This window comes from Nyctereutes procyonoides, unplaced genomic scaffold (genome assembly GCF_905146905.1).
Source record: "Nyctereutes procyonoides isolate TBG_1078 unplaced genomic scaffold, NYPRO_anot_genome, whole genome shotgun sequence".
NCBI classification, from domain to species: Eukaryota; Metazoa; Chordata; class Mammalia; order Carnivora; family Canidae; genus Nyctereutes; species Nyctereutes procyonoides.
In genome coordinates this window covers 84,390,430-84,406,872 of record NW_026575140.1, presented here as the reverse complement: position 1 = coordinate 84,406,872, position 16,443 = coordinate 84,390,430, and the positions used below count along the sequence as shown (strand labels likewise).

The following is a 16,443-nucleotide window of genomic DNA, read 5'->3' as shown; positions in this document are numbered from 1 at the left end:
CAAATGCATACTTAACAAAGAAAGAAAAACAAGAAACCCATAAAAATGGTTAGTCCTGCGGGATGGGGGAGAGGAGGGGGAGGGAAGGCACGAGGCGGGGGGCGGATGCAAGACTTCTTTTTGTTTTCGACTTTGGAAGCACATAACATCTATTATGTCTTCAAAAAAGTAAAGCAGTTTTTCAAGCTGGAAGCCCACAATATAAAGTGGCTGAGAGCAGAGCTGCTTTGGCAGAAGGCGGTGGGAGGGGTGGTGGGCAGAGACCAAGCTCTTATTTTATAGCAGGGGCGGGGGGGGGGGTGGGGGTGTAAGCCCAGGGAGCCCGGCTACCTCTCCGGCCCTTTCTTTCCGTAAGATGTATTCAGAAAGGGCTAAATATACTCCCCAGAAGAAATGAAACAGCCAATCCTTTTGAAAGATTTATTTTTAATTAAAAAATAAAAGTTATCTTAACATGTCTGCTTTGCAGCTTCAGAGATGGCAACTCAATAAAGCAAGAAAAACCAGGCTTCTCAGTTCTCGGGTCACCTGACTGTCTTACAGTGGGTACAAAGGCACACGTGTCTTCAAACAAACTTTATTCAGGAACAATTCTAGTAACTCAGAACGCCCTTCCCTCAACTCTTCTTTGCCCACCCTCACCGGCCCCAACCTCCCCACCCTCCCACCCCCAGCAAAAAAAAACAAACAAACAAACAAAAAAACAACCAAAAAACATTAAATTCTCTTTTAAAACTACTAAATAAGTGCTGAGTCAGCAAGGAAGCCAGGCCCGCTGCCCAAGCTCCTCCACGATCTCTCTGCTGCAATGCCTGGCTGCCCAGAGGCTGGCAGGGAGAGGGCCTGGCAGTCCTCCGCCACCCCAGCGCCAGGGTGGGGCTGGCCACACGGCCGGGTGCTGGTACCCAGCCCCGCAGCCCTCACCTGGGGGTAGAGGGGAAGCAGGCAGTTCCAAGGCACTGTCTCCCTTCATCAAGGGCATCTCGTGGCTAAAGCAGCCTTTTGGGAAGAGAAAGGCCTGTAAGGCAAGCAAAAGTCTTCGTCAAACGCTTGGGATGAAACCACTGAGCACCCAGGGAGATGCTGGTCTCTTCTCCCCGAGTTTGCCAGGCTTTGGGAAGCGGATCTCTTTCTAGCCTCCCTGACTCCCCTCTTTCCATTTCCTCCCCGTCTCCCCCTTCCCTCCCCCACAAAGAGTTTTTATTTTAGCTTGATGGTGGGGGTTCCGAAGAGGCTACTGGCAACTCCTGGGGCTGGCCGGGGGGCTCTGCTCCGTCCACGGGGACATCGCATGCTTTTGGTTCCTGGGCGTCACAGAGCTCCTCCTGTCCCTGGGAGGGTGCGAGGCGCTCCTGGCTCTGGGCCTGGCTGTTCATCTTCTCCTCAGCCTCAATCTCTTCCGATGTGGGGATGGAGTTCTTCTTGGGGCGACCTTTGGGTTTTGTGGGTGCTTCCTGTCCACCTTTCAGAACCTGTGTGGGAGGAAAAAGCATCCTTAAATGCAAGAAATACCGTCCTCCCTCTACTTTCCCACTCAACAGCGTCTAGGCCATTCCTTCCCAGCAGTGAGGGTCTGCAAGAAGTACTTTCAACCCGGCACTTCTAGAGTATAAAGACATCGTCATTCTTTATTATGATTATGATTTTAGAGCGACATTTTTTTAGGATTTTATTCACTATTTCTGTGAGGGAAAGAAAGAGAGTGAGTGAACATGAGTGGGGGGAGGGACAGAGGGAGAAACAGACCCCCCGCCAAGCAGGGAGCCCACCATGGGCCTCGACCCCAGGATCATGACCTGAGCCGAAGGCAGATGCTTCACTGATGGAGCCACCCAGGCGCCCCAAGACATCTTCATTCTTTAAATATTCAATGCACTTTCAGTAAGCATCACATATTTTGGCTTTAAATAAGATGACCACAAACATATTTTTAAAAATCCAACTTCAACAGTAAGGAAGGAAGTAAAAAAATATGAATGTAGTATCTATCAAGTTGACAAGTTAAAGAGACCATATTTGCAGCAAGCAGGAAAATACATACTCTAGTGTGGACGTGTAATTGGTACAACCTTCTGAAAAGGCAATCTGAGAATTCAGCTCAGACAACCCTGTTGGCCGTGTTAGGATCATGGATGATTTTTACATTTTTTTCTTTCTTTTTTTAAAATATTTTATTTATTTATTCAGGAGAGACACAGAGAGTGAGAGAGGCAGAGACACAGGCAGAGGAAGAAGCAGGCTCCGCTCAGGGAGCCCAACGTGGAACTTGATCCCGGGTCTCCAGGATCACGCCCCGGGCTGCAGGCGGCACTAAACAGCTGAGCCACCCAGGCTGCCCTTACATTTTTGTCTTTATGCATTTTCACATTCTCTAATTTTTTGGTACAATGATCACATGTACGTTATTTCCGGAATCAGAAAAAAAAAATGTTACAAGAAATATACAAGTGAATCGCTCAAAGCTGTAGTAGAGACAGAACGTTCCAGCTAGTTTTGACAGGAGAATAACTCAATTAAATTCTCACTCTGCTACTTAATCAGCTTTGTCTCTGGGAGAGTTCTTTAAAGGCTGAGCCTCAGTTTCCTCATCTACAAAACAGAGATAATAATACCTCATCACGGCCCAGAACAGGCCTCCCACCTTCCTTGCCTGGTTAACTCAGCTTAGCGAATGCTTCTTCTCCTGGGAGCCTTCCTTGACCTCCCAAGACTACAATCAGAGGCCCTCCACCGGGTAGGCTGTGAGCTCTTACACTTCCCCCATCGACACACTTTTCATAAACCACAGTCACCGCCTGTTTACTGGCCTGTCCTTCCCACTCAGCCCCTGCACACAGCAGGCATCCAATAACTGGTGTTGAACAATGAGCCTTTCCCTCCAGAAGGATATAAAGCAAGAGAAATAACAGTGCCCCAATAGCCTTTGCGGATCTCAAAGGACTTGCACATTGATTACCCCAGTGTGTGACGTCCACAGGAATACCATGACATACAAAGGGAGAACTTTAAAAATGTGCATTATGTATTGCTTTAGAATGTAACGGACAGGCCCTTCTTCCATTGGCTCTGAACTCTGGGCTGGTGTAGCTGCTGATTTTCTGGGCAGCTCGTAAGAAGAGCCTCAGGAGAACCTGGATTGGCACAGATCATTGGGAGTGAAACATATTTTTTGCTAGTTACACAACTAGCTGAGTCTTCTCGTCCGCAGTCGAACACAGGTTCCTTGAGGATAAACTCTGCATCTATCCCTTGCTTCGTGCTCCAGACAAATAACTTACGACCAACTCGACACAGGCACTCAATACTTACTCTCTTTCCTTTGAGAGAAGCACAGGACCTCCAGGTGTTGAATTGTAAGAATGAATGTAGTGACTCAATAAGCTGTAAGTTACTTTTATCAAACAGCTTTACTGAGGCACAATTCACACGCCATACACGTCATCCATTCAGAGTGACAATCTGGTGATTTTTAGAACAGTCAGAATTGTACGACCATCACCAGATTCCAACTTTAGAACATCATCCCCGAAAAGAAACCCCACACCCATTAACAGCTGCCCCGTATTTCTCCCCAGTCCCTGCCCCCCATCCCTAGGCAACCACTAACCTGCCTTCTGTCTCTATAAATTTGCCTACTCAGGACATTTCATATGACTTGAGTCACACAGTACGTCATTCTCTGAGACTGGCTTCTTTTCACTCAGCATAATGCTTTCAAGGGTCATCCATGCCGTAGCCTTTATCAATATTTCAATTCCCTTTTATGGCCAACTAATATCCTTTATAGGAATATACCGCATGCCATTCACCCATTCATCAGTCGATAGATACTTGGGTTGCTTCTACCTCGTGGCTTTTATGAATAGTGCTGCTATGAAGACGAATATAGAAGCATCTGTTCACTTCTTTGGGGTGGATCCCTACAAGTGGAGTTACTGGGCCATATGGTAACTCTATGTTTTCCTTGAGGAACTTCCAGACTGTTTTCCAAGGTGATTTCACCACGTTCCAATGAGCAGTTTATGAGGGTTCCAGTTCTCTGGACCCTCAGCAATACCTGATGGCTTGCCTTGCTGGCTACGGCCATGCTAGTGGGTAGACCGTGCTATCCCACGTCTGTGAGTTGCATTTCCCTGATGACTAAGGGAGATGGGCATCTTTTCCTGTGTTTATGGGCCAGCCATACATCTTCTTTAGACAGATGCCTATTCAAATCCTTCGCCCATTTGAAAATTTGGTTGTCTTTTAATTACTGACCTGTAAGGGCTTTTTATACACGTTCTGGATACAAGTCCACTGTCAGATGCAAGATTAGCCAAGGTGTTCTCCCATTCTGTGCATTGTCTGTGCACCTTCTTGGTGATGTCCTTCACAGCACAAAGCTTCTTAGGTGTGAGGAAGTCCACTTTATTTTCTCTTTCCTTGCCCCCACTTTTGGTATGCTCGAAGGATCTTGCCAAATCCAAGGCCGTGAATATTTACTCTTGAATTTTCTTCTAAGACTTTTACAATTTTAGCTTTTACATTTAGGTCCATGATTCACTTTAAATTATTTTTTTGTATAAGGTATGAGGAAACCCATAAGTTCTCAATAAACACCTCCTTTTAGCTGGGAATCTACTCAGCCACTGCACTTTCCATGCACACAGCTAACGCACAAATACGAAGGGGACCTCTAACGAGGTACGGATACTGACAGGATCCACCTCTGGGGAGAAGGCATCCCTGTATTCCTTTTCACATAAGTCAGCATCTGATTTTTATTCTACTCTGAGTGCAGGCTGTTGAAAGTGCCCAGATGTGCCAAGACGGAGTTTACGTGTTGAAAGCCGCTCCACTTGGTATGAAAGAGGTTATACAAAATTAAGTTGCCCCATATAGTAATCAAGTTAAAAAAGGGCAGGTCTAAGGAAGCCACCTAATTGGCAAAAGAAAGTCCAGCCCAGCAATTAGAGAACACCACCCACACAGCTTGGATAGACCCCACCTGGCTGTTTTCCTACCACATGAAAAAAAAAAAAAAAAGAAAAAGAAAAACAATCAGACCATTTTCTAAATGGAATAAAACATTCCAGCGCGAGCAATAATTAGGAGATAACTACGCTCTTGGCTGTTTCCCGCACTCGACCTCTGGCCCCTTGCCTCCCAGCACACCTGAGACGTGCAATTATCTCACACGGTCCCATGCCAGGAGCTCCGCATTCTCATGCACCCCGTGCCCCCACCCCCTGGGATCCCTCCTTCCAAATTATTCCTAAAGCCAATTTAGTCCCCCTTGGTCGAGGGAGTCCAGACATCCCACCACACCCGAGGTCACCCACCTCTCGGAAAATCAGCTCGACACCACCTGCTTACACTAGCTGTGCTGGCTGCCAGCCGCAGCTCCCCTCCTCCCCCAAAAATGCTTACACTAGATATTCAAATGCTCTGCTGCTGAAGATGTCAGGACAGGCCTGCTTCCTTCCCAAGGTGCTCGGGTGGGCGACGGGCAGTTTGAGAGCAGAGCACAGAAAGGCAGTGCAGGGAGGGACCTCCTGCCGCCCTCAATGCTCAGACTGGAAACTGAGCAGGCGCAGGTAGTTGGTCTGTCACGGCCAAAGAGGAGGCCAAGGTAGGGCTGAGTTTGAACACAAAGCCCTGCCCACCCGAGTCCAATGCTCTTACCAATAGCTCATGGTGCATCATGAGCGAGGGGGACATAAGACGTGCTGCTGTCATTCCTGACTTTGACATGTATCTGCAGCGACCAGGTCTCCCTGCAGACCCTGTGACCCCATGACCCTGTGTCACGGCCTCCTGAGCTGCGGGGCTTCCTGCCCCTTTGCCTCTGCCTTCACCGGCAGCTCTCTGCAGCAGGGAGACTCCGACACACTGATGACCGTTTCCATGAAGCTGAAAAGCAAGTGCGGATTCTCCAGCACAGACCCCTTCCCGTCCAGCCTGAAGATGCAACGCGACCTCAGAGGGGGCCCTGTGCTATGGTTCTGGGTGGGAGCAGACCCGGCAGGTGCGGAACAGGAAAGAGCAAACAGCCAGGGTCCCTCGCATCCAGAAGAAAGGTTCAGGGCCTCAGCAGCCCGCAGAATTCATTTTCGGCCTATGTTTTCCGGCCTCCAAAAGTGTGGGTTCTCTGGGGACATGGGTTACATGGCTAGGTCAATAATAATAATAATAATAATAATAATAATAATAAGAAGAAGAAGGAGGAGGAGGAAGAGGAAGAGAGGATGGCAGCTAACGTTTCTCAGCTGCACACTGTACAGCAAGCACTGCTGTCAGGCTTTTACAGGGACGAGCTCACGCAGGACCACGACCCTACAAGGAACAGAGGTCCTGGGCATCTTCCTCATGAGGAAACAGGCCCACAGAGGTTAAGTAACCTGCTCCAGATCACACAGAAAGTAACCAGCAGCCGCTTCATGGAACTGTCGACTGTCTGGAGACTCGCAGCAGAAGAGGATGGTGGTGTGTGGTCTGCGGCCCACCCGAGTCTGTGACCAGGAAGTGGGGACCCACGGGGATCCTCTCGCAGAGTCGTGTCTGAGAGCTGAAAGAGATCCCTGAATGCTGAGGCACGTTCAGCCTGTTGCGAAACACCCTGGGTCCTCCCAGAACCCGGGCCGAACAGAAATGGAAGAGGGGGTGAGCGTCCCACCTCATGTGCAAGACAAAATTTACCCAACCCGCTATAGGTTACACACGCTGACCGGTAAAAACTAGTCGGAGATGCTATCTGGCCTCTGGCAGCGCTCTCCTTGGCCGCCGTGGGAGGAACTCCTGAGAATCAAGCGCTAATCTTTTTCCAGTTCCAATGAGGTTACTAGCCTTGAGACATCTTTATTACCCAATTAGCTTTTTCTTTTCCTCCCAGTACTTGAAGAGATAGCCTTGAAAGAGTTCTAGCAGGAAAACATATGAGGCAATCGGGATCCCAACAATGCCCCGCTGTTCTGGGGGAGTCAGAAGGGGGGCCCACAACGGAAGCACCCCTGAGCTCCGGCCCTTCGTAAGTAGTTCCAGTGCCCCGGATGCTCCTGCCCGGGACACCCTTGCCACCTGTGCTCGCCACACTCCTATTCGGTCCACCAAAACCAGTTCCGACGGCGCCTCTTCCAGGAAGCCCTCCCTGTCTCTACCCTGGTTCTGAACCCAGGAAACCCCACCGTGGCCCGGATTGCTCTGAACACTTACTAGTTCCACAGGTCGGCCTCCTCCCACTTGACTTTTTTCTAGTTTTATTTTGTAGTGGACGGGCTCGTGACTTACTGTGGCGTCTCCACGGCCTGGAGCTCCATTCATAAGCTCAAGATGCAACTGCTGGAGTGAACGCAGAGCTCGGCGCTCCTGCCTCCAAAGGGGGCTGAACGTGGCCGGCCTGTGGCATGCTCTCTGGGTGTAAATCTGCTAAGTTGCTCCCGTTTTGCTTTATGTGACATGGATGACCCTCCATAACCAGCTCACGCCTGTGCCAGCCGCGAGGCAGCTGGTGAACAACAAGTGACGTCAGAGGCCAAGGCACACGCTCGTCCCACAGGCATCGGGCGGTGCTGGCAGGGATGGCAAGCCTTCAGTTCGTTAATCATCTGACTCGCGAAGAGATTGCTGATAACCGATTTCCACAATGCCTCTGCCACTCAGGAGACACGGATTTCAATGATGATGATTGACGAGGAAGGAGGTGGGTGGCGGACTTGCCCAAAATCAGCCAGGGAGGGACAGGCATGGGAACTCCGCCCAGAGCTTCTGACTCCCAGATCTGGTTCTTTCCGAGATCAGCTCCCCGGGAGGTTTCTGCCATCGTGTTCATGCGTCTCAGCAATCCTCGAGGTGTTGGAATGACTACGTATTTAATCGAATCCCATTTATCCCTCAATTTCTCCCTGCACCCTTCTCAAATACCCGATAATCATAATTCACCATCATGTGCTCCCTGACTGCTTTCTGGACCTTGATCCTCCAACGAGATCACAAAAGCAGTGGACGCAGGCTTGTATCTTATTTCATCACTTCCTACCGTGCCTGGGATGAGGCACAGTTCGCAAGAGACGCTAACACACATCTGTGGATTCATCCAGCATATGTGTGTTTGTACTGACATCTCGGCCCCACTCTGCGCGCCCTCCAGGAGCCACGCCGCCTGCACCTGAACATCCTTCCCGCGCAGGCCCAGGTCCCCAAAGAGGAAATTATGAGATTTTCCCAGGAATTCCCTTCCGGGAACATAATAAATGCTGCCCTGTTGGCTTTCTAAAAATAAAAAATAAAAAAAAATGTTCCCCAGTAATATTAATTTACAATGTATTTATTTTTCTCATCGTTAGCAGGCAACGGCAAAAATGAAAGTTTTCAGAAAAAAAATTATTGGACAAAAGCACAAAGTTGAGAAAATGGCTCCGTATCTACTAGTTATTACAAATATCTATTAACTTACCACTTTCCCTAAACAACTAGGGCCGGGAGATGAACCTCAGTTTTAGTCATTGTTTAAAAAAACAAAACGAAACCAAAAAACCCCATCATATTCCAGCCTCTGAACACCAGGAAAAAATGGCTTGTGACCAGGTGGGTCTGCCAATGAGACTGTCACCCAAGCAGGCCTGGCCCGCCTGGTCCGCACCAGTGAGGCGCAGGTTCACAGGATACCTGGTCTCTCAAGAGAACAGGCCGCTTTCCACCCTCTTTTCCCAGCTCACCCCTTTTCTCTGGGCTTTGACCTTTTCCCCTGTGGTTTACAAAACTGTCAATGAAACACTCAGCTACTTTAGGAAATTTGGATTTAACAGATTTTTCAAATTTGCTCTTTAAAAAAAAAAAAAGAATGATGATGAAGCGGAGTCTGTCAAATTTGGAGACATATATTTGGGGTTTTTTGGTTAGAGAGATGTTTATGCTAATAGGTCCGTTTAGAAACCAAAGATGGAATGATTCATTAGCTGGGAGGGATGCAGTATTAGGGAAGCCGTAGCCATTACACCCGAGCATCAGAGGAACCTGGGAGCTTGTTAACACACGCCTTCCCAGCCCTGTCACCGTCCCTGCACTCGGGATCTTGGGAAGGCCTAGAGTTCTGCATTTTTACCTGCAATCCAGGTTACTCTGACACCCACTAAAGCTTGAGAATGCCTGCATTACAGCACGCAGAGCCGCAGGGACAGATGTGCCCTATATGTCATCATACACAAAGAGCACCGACTTCTATTCTTAGCTACTGGTGGGAGGGGGGAAGGAAGTTCTTTGAAAAGGCTAGCAGGTGGGGTTAAAACTAGCAACTGAGAAGCTTGTGGGCTTTCTTTTATTTCTAAGGAAACTCTGGAAAAGAATATCCTTCTGGTCAGGAAATGCAGGTCAGCAGGAATGGCTTATCTGACCGTTCCAACTGCCTGCCTCCCAGCCAGCAGCATGAAAGGTCTTCCACTCTCTGGAACCCAAACCACCAAATGGTCCCTCCCGCCTTCTTCCCAGCCCTGCAGTGAGACTTTTCCCCGTCATGATGGGTGCACGGGGACCCTCCCTCTCTCCCTTCTTACCATTTTCTTCCACTTCATCCTATGGTTCTGATACCAAGTCTTCACTTGCAGTTGAGTGAGGCCCAGAGACTGGGCCAAGTCCAACCTAGAAGGTGTGAGATACAAAGGAAGGATGAGTAGAGATGCGGTCCTGTGGACTAGCTCCATGCACCGCTCTCAAAGCGTGGACTTCCCCCATTAAACTGGTTCTTCCCCAAAGAGCTTTACTTTCCTTCCAAGAATCTCATGGATGAAACTCTGGGAACCTAAGAAACAGGTGCCTACAACCCAATGACACCCGACTCCTGGGGCTGTCATCCTGAAAACATTCACTGTCTACCCTGGACCCAAAAAGGATGTCTCAGCCATGATTGCAAAGTCCCCTTTCTGACCTGACAAGAGTCTTTACTGGGATCCTGTACAAAATGAGGACTCTGACTCTGTCAAAATCCTGCTCATCACCCCAGATCCAGCACAAGCCCCCCTATCTTGCAGGCAAGCCTCTTTACCCCCATGACACCTCCCCAGGTTATGCCCTCTGGACCTTCCCACTGGTCAGCCAGCACCTGGGTGGTTCCACGTTCTCAAATGTTCTCTAACTGCTTCCCATGAGCCATTTCTGCCTCCCTGACTCGACTGCAAGGGCTTCCCTTCTGTCCACAAAAGTGCCTATCATGCTCTAAATCCAGACCAAGGGCTCAAAAATACTTTCTGATGGATGGGCTCATTCATTGTAGCTGCCCTAACCTGTTATAATGTTGGGTTCCAAAAGAAACCTTAAATCGGTGCCCCCTCCTGTTCCCCATTCTCCTGCTGGTTTAACCATGGTTCTGCATTTCTCTGTAGCCTTCTGGAAAGTCCTGAATGTCAAAGCCATTCCTGGGAAGTGTGAGGCTGGAGCTACTCCAGTAACACAGCAACCAGTTCCCCAGTACCACGGCATCCCAGGCCTGATGCTCAGCCCCTGACGCACGCTGTCTTATTTGTTCTTTTCACAACACTGTGAGGTGGGTATAATTATTCCCATGTTATGCATGAGAGACCTGAAGCTTGGAGAGATTAGGATCCCTCGGTGACCATGGCCAAATCCTGTCTGCTGCCCATTTTTGTGAAGAATGTTTTTATCGGAACACAGACACCCAGTGGTCTGCGTATTGTCCGGGGCTGCTTTCAGGCTACGGCCTCAGAGTAGAGTGGTTGTGACAGAGACTGTAATGGCTCACAAAGCTGAAATTATTTTCTCTCTGGTCCTGTACAAGGAAAATTTTGCTGACCCCTGGTCGATGATCCTAGCATGAGAGGTGGAGCCTCTCACCTACTTCCGTCCGACTTGCCTGCCTCCTCCTGGATGGGGCTCCCCTCCACCCACCATATTTTTTGTACAAGTTAGATCTGTCCAGGGGAAGCTCTTGCTCTGGTTTTTGTGGAGCTAATGCACGGATGTCACATCACAAGGTGTTAGCAAACAACCCGACCGGAGCACATTAAATGAGACAGAGAACTCAGTCCTCAAGACTACTACTGTGGGCCAATCTTGAGAAGAACCCCAGACCTACCTGAGCACCAGCCGGAAGGACCACCTCCTCGAGCCAACATTAGCTGTCACCCTGTGGCTCTAACCCTGCTCAATGCAGCAGTCTGGACTTCCAGAGCGGCAGCTTGGGATGGGCTCCCTAGACACAGGAAGCGGTGCTCACCACCACTTCCCAACTCCTGGATTTCTGAGGATTACAGTTCTGAGGCTTCTGAGGATTATAATTTGTGGCTCTGAGGTCCCTTATGTCACACAAATCTCTGCAGCCACTAAGCCTGAGGCATGGGGACTCCCAGGTGCCAGTTCTTGGTGGCAACTTTCTCTCCCCAGGGAGCGCTGAGCAGTGTCGCACCATGAGGAGGACCAACGGGCATCAGCAGTGAAGGTTCCAGGTGCTACCTGCTGGCACTGCCAGGTGCAGGGCCCCCTGCTCCAACCAGAGCCCACGATTTAAATCCCCAGTAATACAGACTTTCTTCAGAACCCTTCGGAACCTGTGTCACACGTGCATTCACATGGATCCGGCTGTCCCAGGGCAAGGGCTACTGGGAGCCAGCAGTTTCAGTGAAGGGGATTAGCAGACAGAAGGTGAACTCCCAGCGCCAACAGCACTGAGCTCTCCCCACCGACGAAGCCTGCTTCCCAGGCAGCCGTTCATTAGGAACCAAACACCCAGGGGCTGCCCCCCAGGCTTCTGGCCTCCAGGGCGCCCACTGCGCCTCCCAGCCCGGTTCACCTGAGGCCATCAGGTGCATTAGTCAAGGGCAGGCTCCGTGCACAGCTCTGCCTTAGCAAATGGGGTTAGCTCACTTGGGAAAAATGCACCCCTGACTCACTCTGGCTTCACTGTCATCAGCTTTCTCTCATTACCTGCCACCGTTACAAATTCTCACTTCCCTGCATATTCGCTTAAATGGGGTCACCTAGGGAACTGGAGAAACAAACAGGGAGGGGGGAGAGGGAGAAAGCTGTGGGAGGAGGCCGTGCTCATGGCCCTGGTCACGTAGGGAGGTGAGAAACATGGGAGAGGGCGGGTGAAGGCGGCAGCTTCCACGCCAGCCAGATGGTGTCCTTCTCCCCAGGCAAGTGAATCAATCCTGCGTCGGTCACCTGAGAGGTGCCTGGGCAGGTAGCAGGAAGTCCCAGGAGCTTGAGGAGGAATTAGCATTTCTGTTAGAATGTTCCCTGGCTTCTAGTAAGTAAGCCTAGAATGTTCCCCAGGCTGTGGAAGCCCTTTCAGTGGGCCACCAGGCAAGTCCTAAACAAGGTACCTGCCTCACCTGGCCGCCCACCTCTCCGAGGCTCCCCGCTAGCCGCTGAGGGGGCCAGAAGAGCTGCTGATACCCGGGGAGCCCTCTGTCAATCCCCAGCTCCCAGCCGCATCTCCACCATCTGGCCAAAGGCTCCCCAGCTGCTCAAGTCCAAACAGGACTCCCTCTTTCCTCCACCAAACTCACCCGGCCTTGGCCTTGCAACTTCGGTCACGCTATCCCTGTGCACGCGGTGGCCCATCCAGGAGACGCAGCCTTCCCAGCTGTCTCCTCTCTTCCTCAAGCCTCTTCCTCAAGCCAACGTCAACTCTGTCTATTCCACCTTCAAAACTGTTCTCCAACCTATCCCCCCTTCCCTGTTCCCACTCTCACCACCTTCAGTGACGATCCCCAGACTCCCTCCCAGTCGCCTGCTCCATCCTCTCCCCCTGAGATCAACCACTTACGGTGCCACCAAGGTGGCGAGTCTAAAACGTAAACCTGGCCATGTCCCTTCCGGCTCTCTGTGGCTGCCAGTGAAGACCAAGTCCGGGTTCTTTGGCCAGGTATCCGAGCCTTCCCACCTCCAGCCTCGTCTCCTGCCCCGCTCCCATGTGCGCCCCAGCCCGGAGACATCCCGACCACCTGCGGTTCCCTCCACACGGTGAGACGGCCTCCGTGCCTGTGTGTGCCATTCCCCGTGGAACCGGAGCTCCTCTGCCTCCTCTGAGAGGCCTTCCCAACCCCGGCCTGACACTGTCAACACTGTCTCTATACTCCTCCAGGCCTTGGTAACATTCAGGCCCCGGGACCCGTGCCCTGTGTCATAGCTACCTGTTGTCCTTCCCTACGATCTCCAGAGTAGGCTTCTTGTCTCCTACTTTCTGGACTCACAGCCTCTGCCACAGTGCCCTGCACACAGCAAATTCCCCCACCACGCAGCTGATGGGCGCTCGAGGAACTGAATCAGTAAGCGAGTACCCTTTGGTCAGTGATTTGTACACTCCTCTCCCATTTAAATTTGGGTCAAACAGCTACTAACTAGCTTAGGAGACGCATGTGAGTTTTCTTCCCTTTCCCCTTAATGGGACTAGGGTCAAACCTCATAGGGACAAGCAAGTGAGCAAAAAGAACAGGAAAAGGGCCTAGAAAACCCTCCCGATAAATAGGATCACATATTAGCTCAGCCATCTCCAGATCCCCGGAGTTTGAAGGAACAAGGTAAGACATACATTCTTGCATATTTTGCAGCAAAGACACTAAATTAAAGAAATAAGGTGAGAGTGGACCGCTGGGTGGCTCAGTGGTTTAGCGCCGCCTTCGGCCCAGGGCATGATCCTGGGGTCCCGGGATCGAGTCCCACATCGGGCTCCCTGCATGGCGCCTGCTTCTCCCTCTGTCTGGGTCTCTGCCTCTCTCTCAGTGTCTCTCATGAATAAATAAATAAAATCTTTTTTAAAAAAATAGGGTGAGATATTAAAGCCTCTGAGTAAAGCTGGGGTCACAGTCCCCTCACCTGGATCTCAAAGGGGTTTAAAGAAGGGACTTTCACCCAGGTCCTCCTCATCTCTCAGCCAAGGGGTTCTGACTTGCTATCCATCGAATTTACCAGGACTTCGAACAGCTCCTCAACCGAGGTCAAGAGCCTGGCCAGCTGGGGAGCTGGAGGGTGGGGGAAGCCCCACATCGAACCCACTGCACCTGATCCTACGTGTAAGGCTTTAAAAACCAAACCTGGGACGCCTGGGTGGCTCCGCGGTTAAGCATCTGCCTTCAGCCCAGGGCATGATCCTGGAGTCCCAGGGTCGAGTCCCGCATCGGGCTCCCTGCATGGAGCCTGCTTCTCCCTCTGCCTCTGTTTCTGCCCACCCTCCCCCCCACCCATTAATAAATAAAATCTTAAAAACACACACACACACACACACACACACAAACAACCTGTTTTCCAGTTCACAGCCTGGGCAACCGTTCTCTAAACCCGACTGTGCCTCTCCCACTGGAGGAGCTCAACACGGGGATGGGGCAGGGGCAGGATGTCCAGCACCGGGCAGACTCCAGGGCTGCAGCGCCCAGTGCTGGCGGGCTGGGTTCTGCTGAGCAGGCCAGGCCCCGAGCCAGGACGACACCCCCACCGCGCTGCGGGGCCTCCTAAAACAGTCCCGAGGCCGCCCGCCCCACACCGGGAGCCAAGGGCGTCTCCCCCTCCCCAGGGCCTCCCCTGAGGAAAGTCCTCTCCAGGTTCTCACCTGTCGGGGGTGGACAAGTACTTCTGCTTCTGGAATTTCTTCTCCAGGCCCATGAGCTGCAGCTCGGTGAAGATGGTACGACTCCGGCGGGGCTTCTTCTGGCGCGGCGTGGGCTGCTCTGTCTCCGACTCGCTGCTGCCTAGGGCCTCGCCCCCTGGGGCCTCAGCAGAGGCGGCCTCGGAGGCCGGGTGGCAGGACAGTGCCTGGGCGGCTCCCGGGGTGGCGGGGACCAGGTGGGAGATGACCGTAGGCTGTCGGGTGATCACTGAGAGGAGAGGGTATGCCCGAAGGGAAGCAGGGCCTAGAAGAACAGAGGGGGGCAAGTCATGAGAGGAGCCAGGGTGGAAGGAAGCCAGGGGCCCTCAGAGGACCACTCGCCCAGACCCATTTGATGAAGTGGGGGCGGGCCTCTGATCCTAAGGAGGGTCTCTCTCTAATGTGAGAAAGGGAAGAAGAAGGACCTCAAGATCTAGAAGTCCTGGGTATGCAGGTGAGAACACCCAAGCTCCCCACGGCCAAGAAGAGGCTCCTGCAACTCATCTGGTATTAATAGGGCATTGCTCCCCTTTTAAACCTCTAAATTCTGATTTTATGGATATGGGTCAATAGTCTGAGCAGAAGTTGTAGAAAAAGCTAGAAATTTCAAAAAGCCAGAAAAAGCTAGAAACATGTACTGAAGAATACAGAATAGATTTGCGACATACAAACTGCCTGAGAGCCACCTCTGCTCTTTATAAAAATACATAGTTGCTGGGACGCCTGGGAGGCTCAGTGGTTCAGCCTCTGCCTTCAGCTCAGGTCTTGACCCTGGGGTCCTAGGATCGAGTCCCACATCAGGCTTCCTGCATGGAGCCTGCTTCTCCCTCTGCCTGTGTCTCTGCCTCTCTCGGTGTCTCTCATGAATAAATAAATCTTAAAAAAAAAAAAACAAAACATAGTTGTAACTATGAATTCCTACTGAGAGGTCTCCAAACTTGAATCCTAACATTTTTCAGAGCTGGAAGGATGCTTAAACATGATTTAACTCAACTCCTTCATTTCAGAGACAAGCCTGAGTGAACGGCTAAGGGACTTGCCTAAGATCATGGAGCCAGGGAGCAAGAAGATCCAGGAGTCAAACCACGTTCTTCTGGCTCGAAGTCTAGGGCTTTTATCACATCATGAATCACAGGGGCACATCATTCAGAAAAGGGGGGCAAACAGAAACAGATTTTAATTCACGGGAAAACTCAGCTCCAATAGGACCCGCTCATGGTCTACAGCGCCGTGTGAGGCAGGACTGCCGGGCTGGGCCAGAGCTTGGCTGAGAAACCAGAGCTGAGGCTGCCTGCCTGAGTCTGCCATGGGCATTTGCGGGGGTGTATGGTGGCATATATGCTAGTTATGTGCCACTCCTGCCTTAGGAATTTCAAGGCAGAAGTACTTTTCTGTCCAAGAATCTGTTATGTCTTTGAAGTTCAAGTAAAAGAGCTCTTCCTTTCCATCATTCAATAGTATCATGTTTAAAATGTCACGATCGGGACCCATGTAAGTCACTAAGTCACTTTGTCTCTCTGGGTCGCAGCCTTGCCAACCATGTAGTGAGTAAAAATAGATAATTTCAAGGAATTCTTCAAACTCTAATATACCGATGCCATAAGAGTACCTCTCATCCCAAGCCCATCTTGATATCTGATGAAAATAGAGAAGACCCAGGGGCCGCCCTTCGGGACTCGGCCCAGCCCTGATGGCTCACTACAAGGGCAAAGGCAAGCATCGGAGCCAACCAATGCTCACACTGGCTCTGGGTTAAAACCAACCAATGTCACAGCAACACCCGGGTGCTACTTGTGTTGTACCTCCCTCCTCTGGGTTGGCATTTGTCTTCTTATTCATCCCCGTGCTTCTGTCTTGGATCTCAGGTATAG

General features: G+C 51.0%; 1 protein-coding gene across 1 annotated transcript in view; it reads right to left on the bottom strand.

Moving 5' to 3' along the window:
• Positions 1–406: 406 nt before the first annotated feature.
• The window catches only part of BARX2 (BARX homeobox 2), a 74,580-nt gene continuing 58,543 nt past the window's right edge, over positions 407–16,443 (bottom strand). Inside the window, exons 2-4 of the mRNA XM_055304686.1 lie at positions 14,537–14,837; positions 9,528–9,612; positions 407–1,472 (exon numbers count right to left, since the gene is read on the bottom strand). Of these exons, the coding sequence (XP_055160661.1) occupies positions 1,206–1,472; positions 9,528–9,612; positions 14,537–14,837 (653 nt within the window). The 3' untranslated portion in view covers positions 407–1,205. The remainder of the gene's footprint in view (positions 1,473–9,527; positions 9,613–14,536; positions 14,838–16,443) is intronic.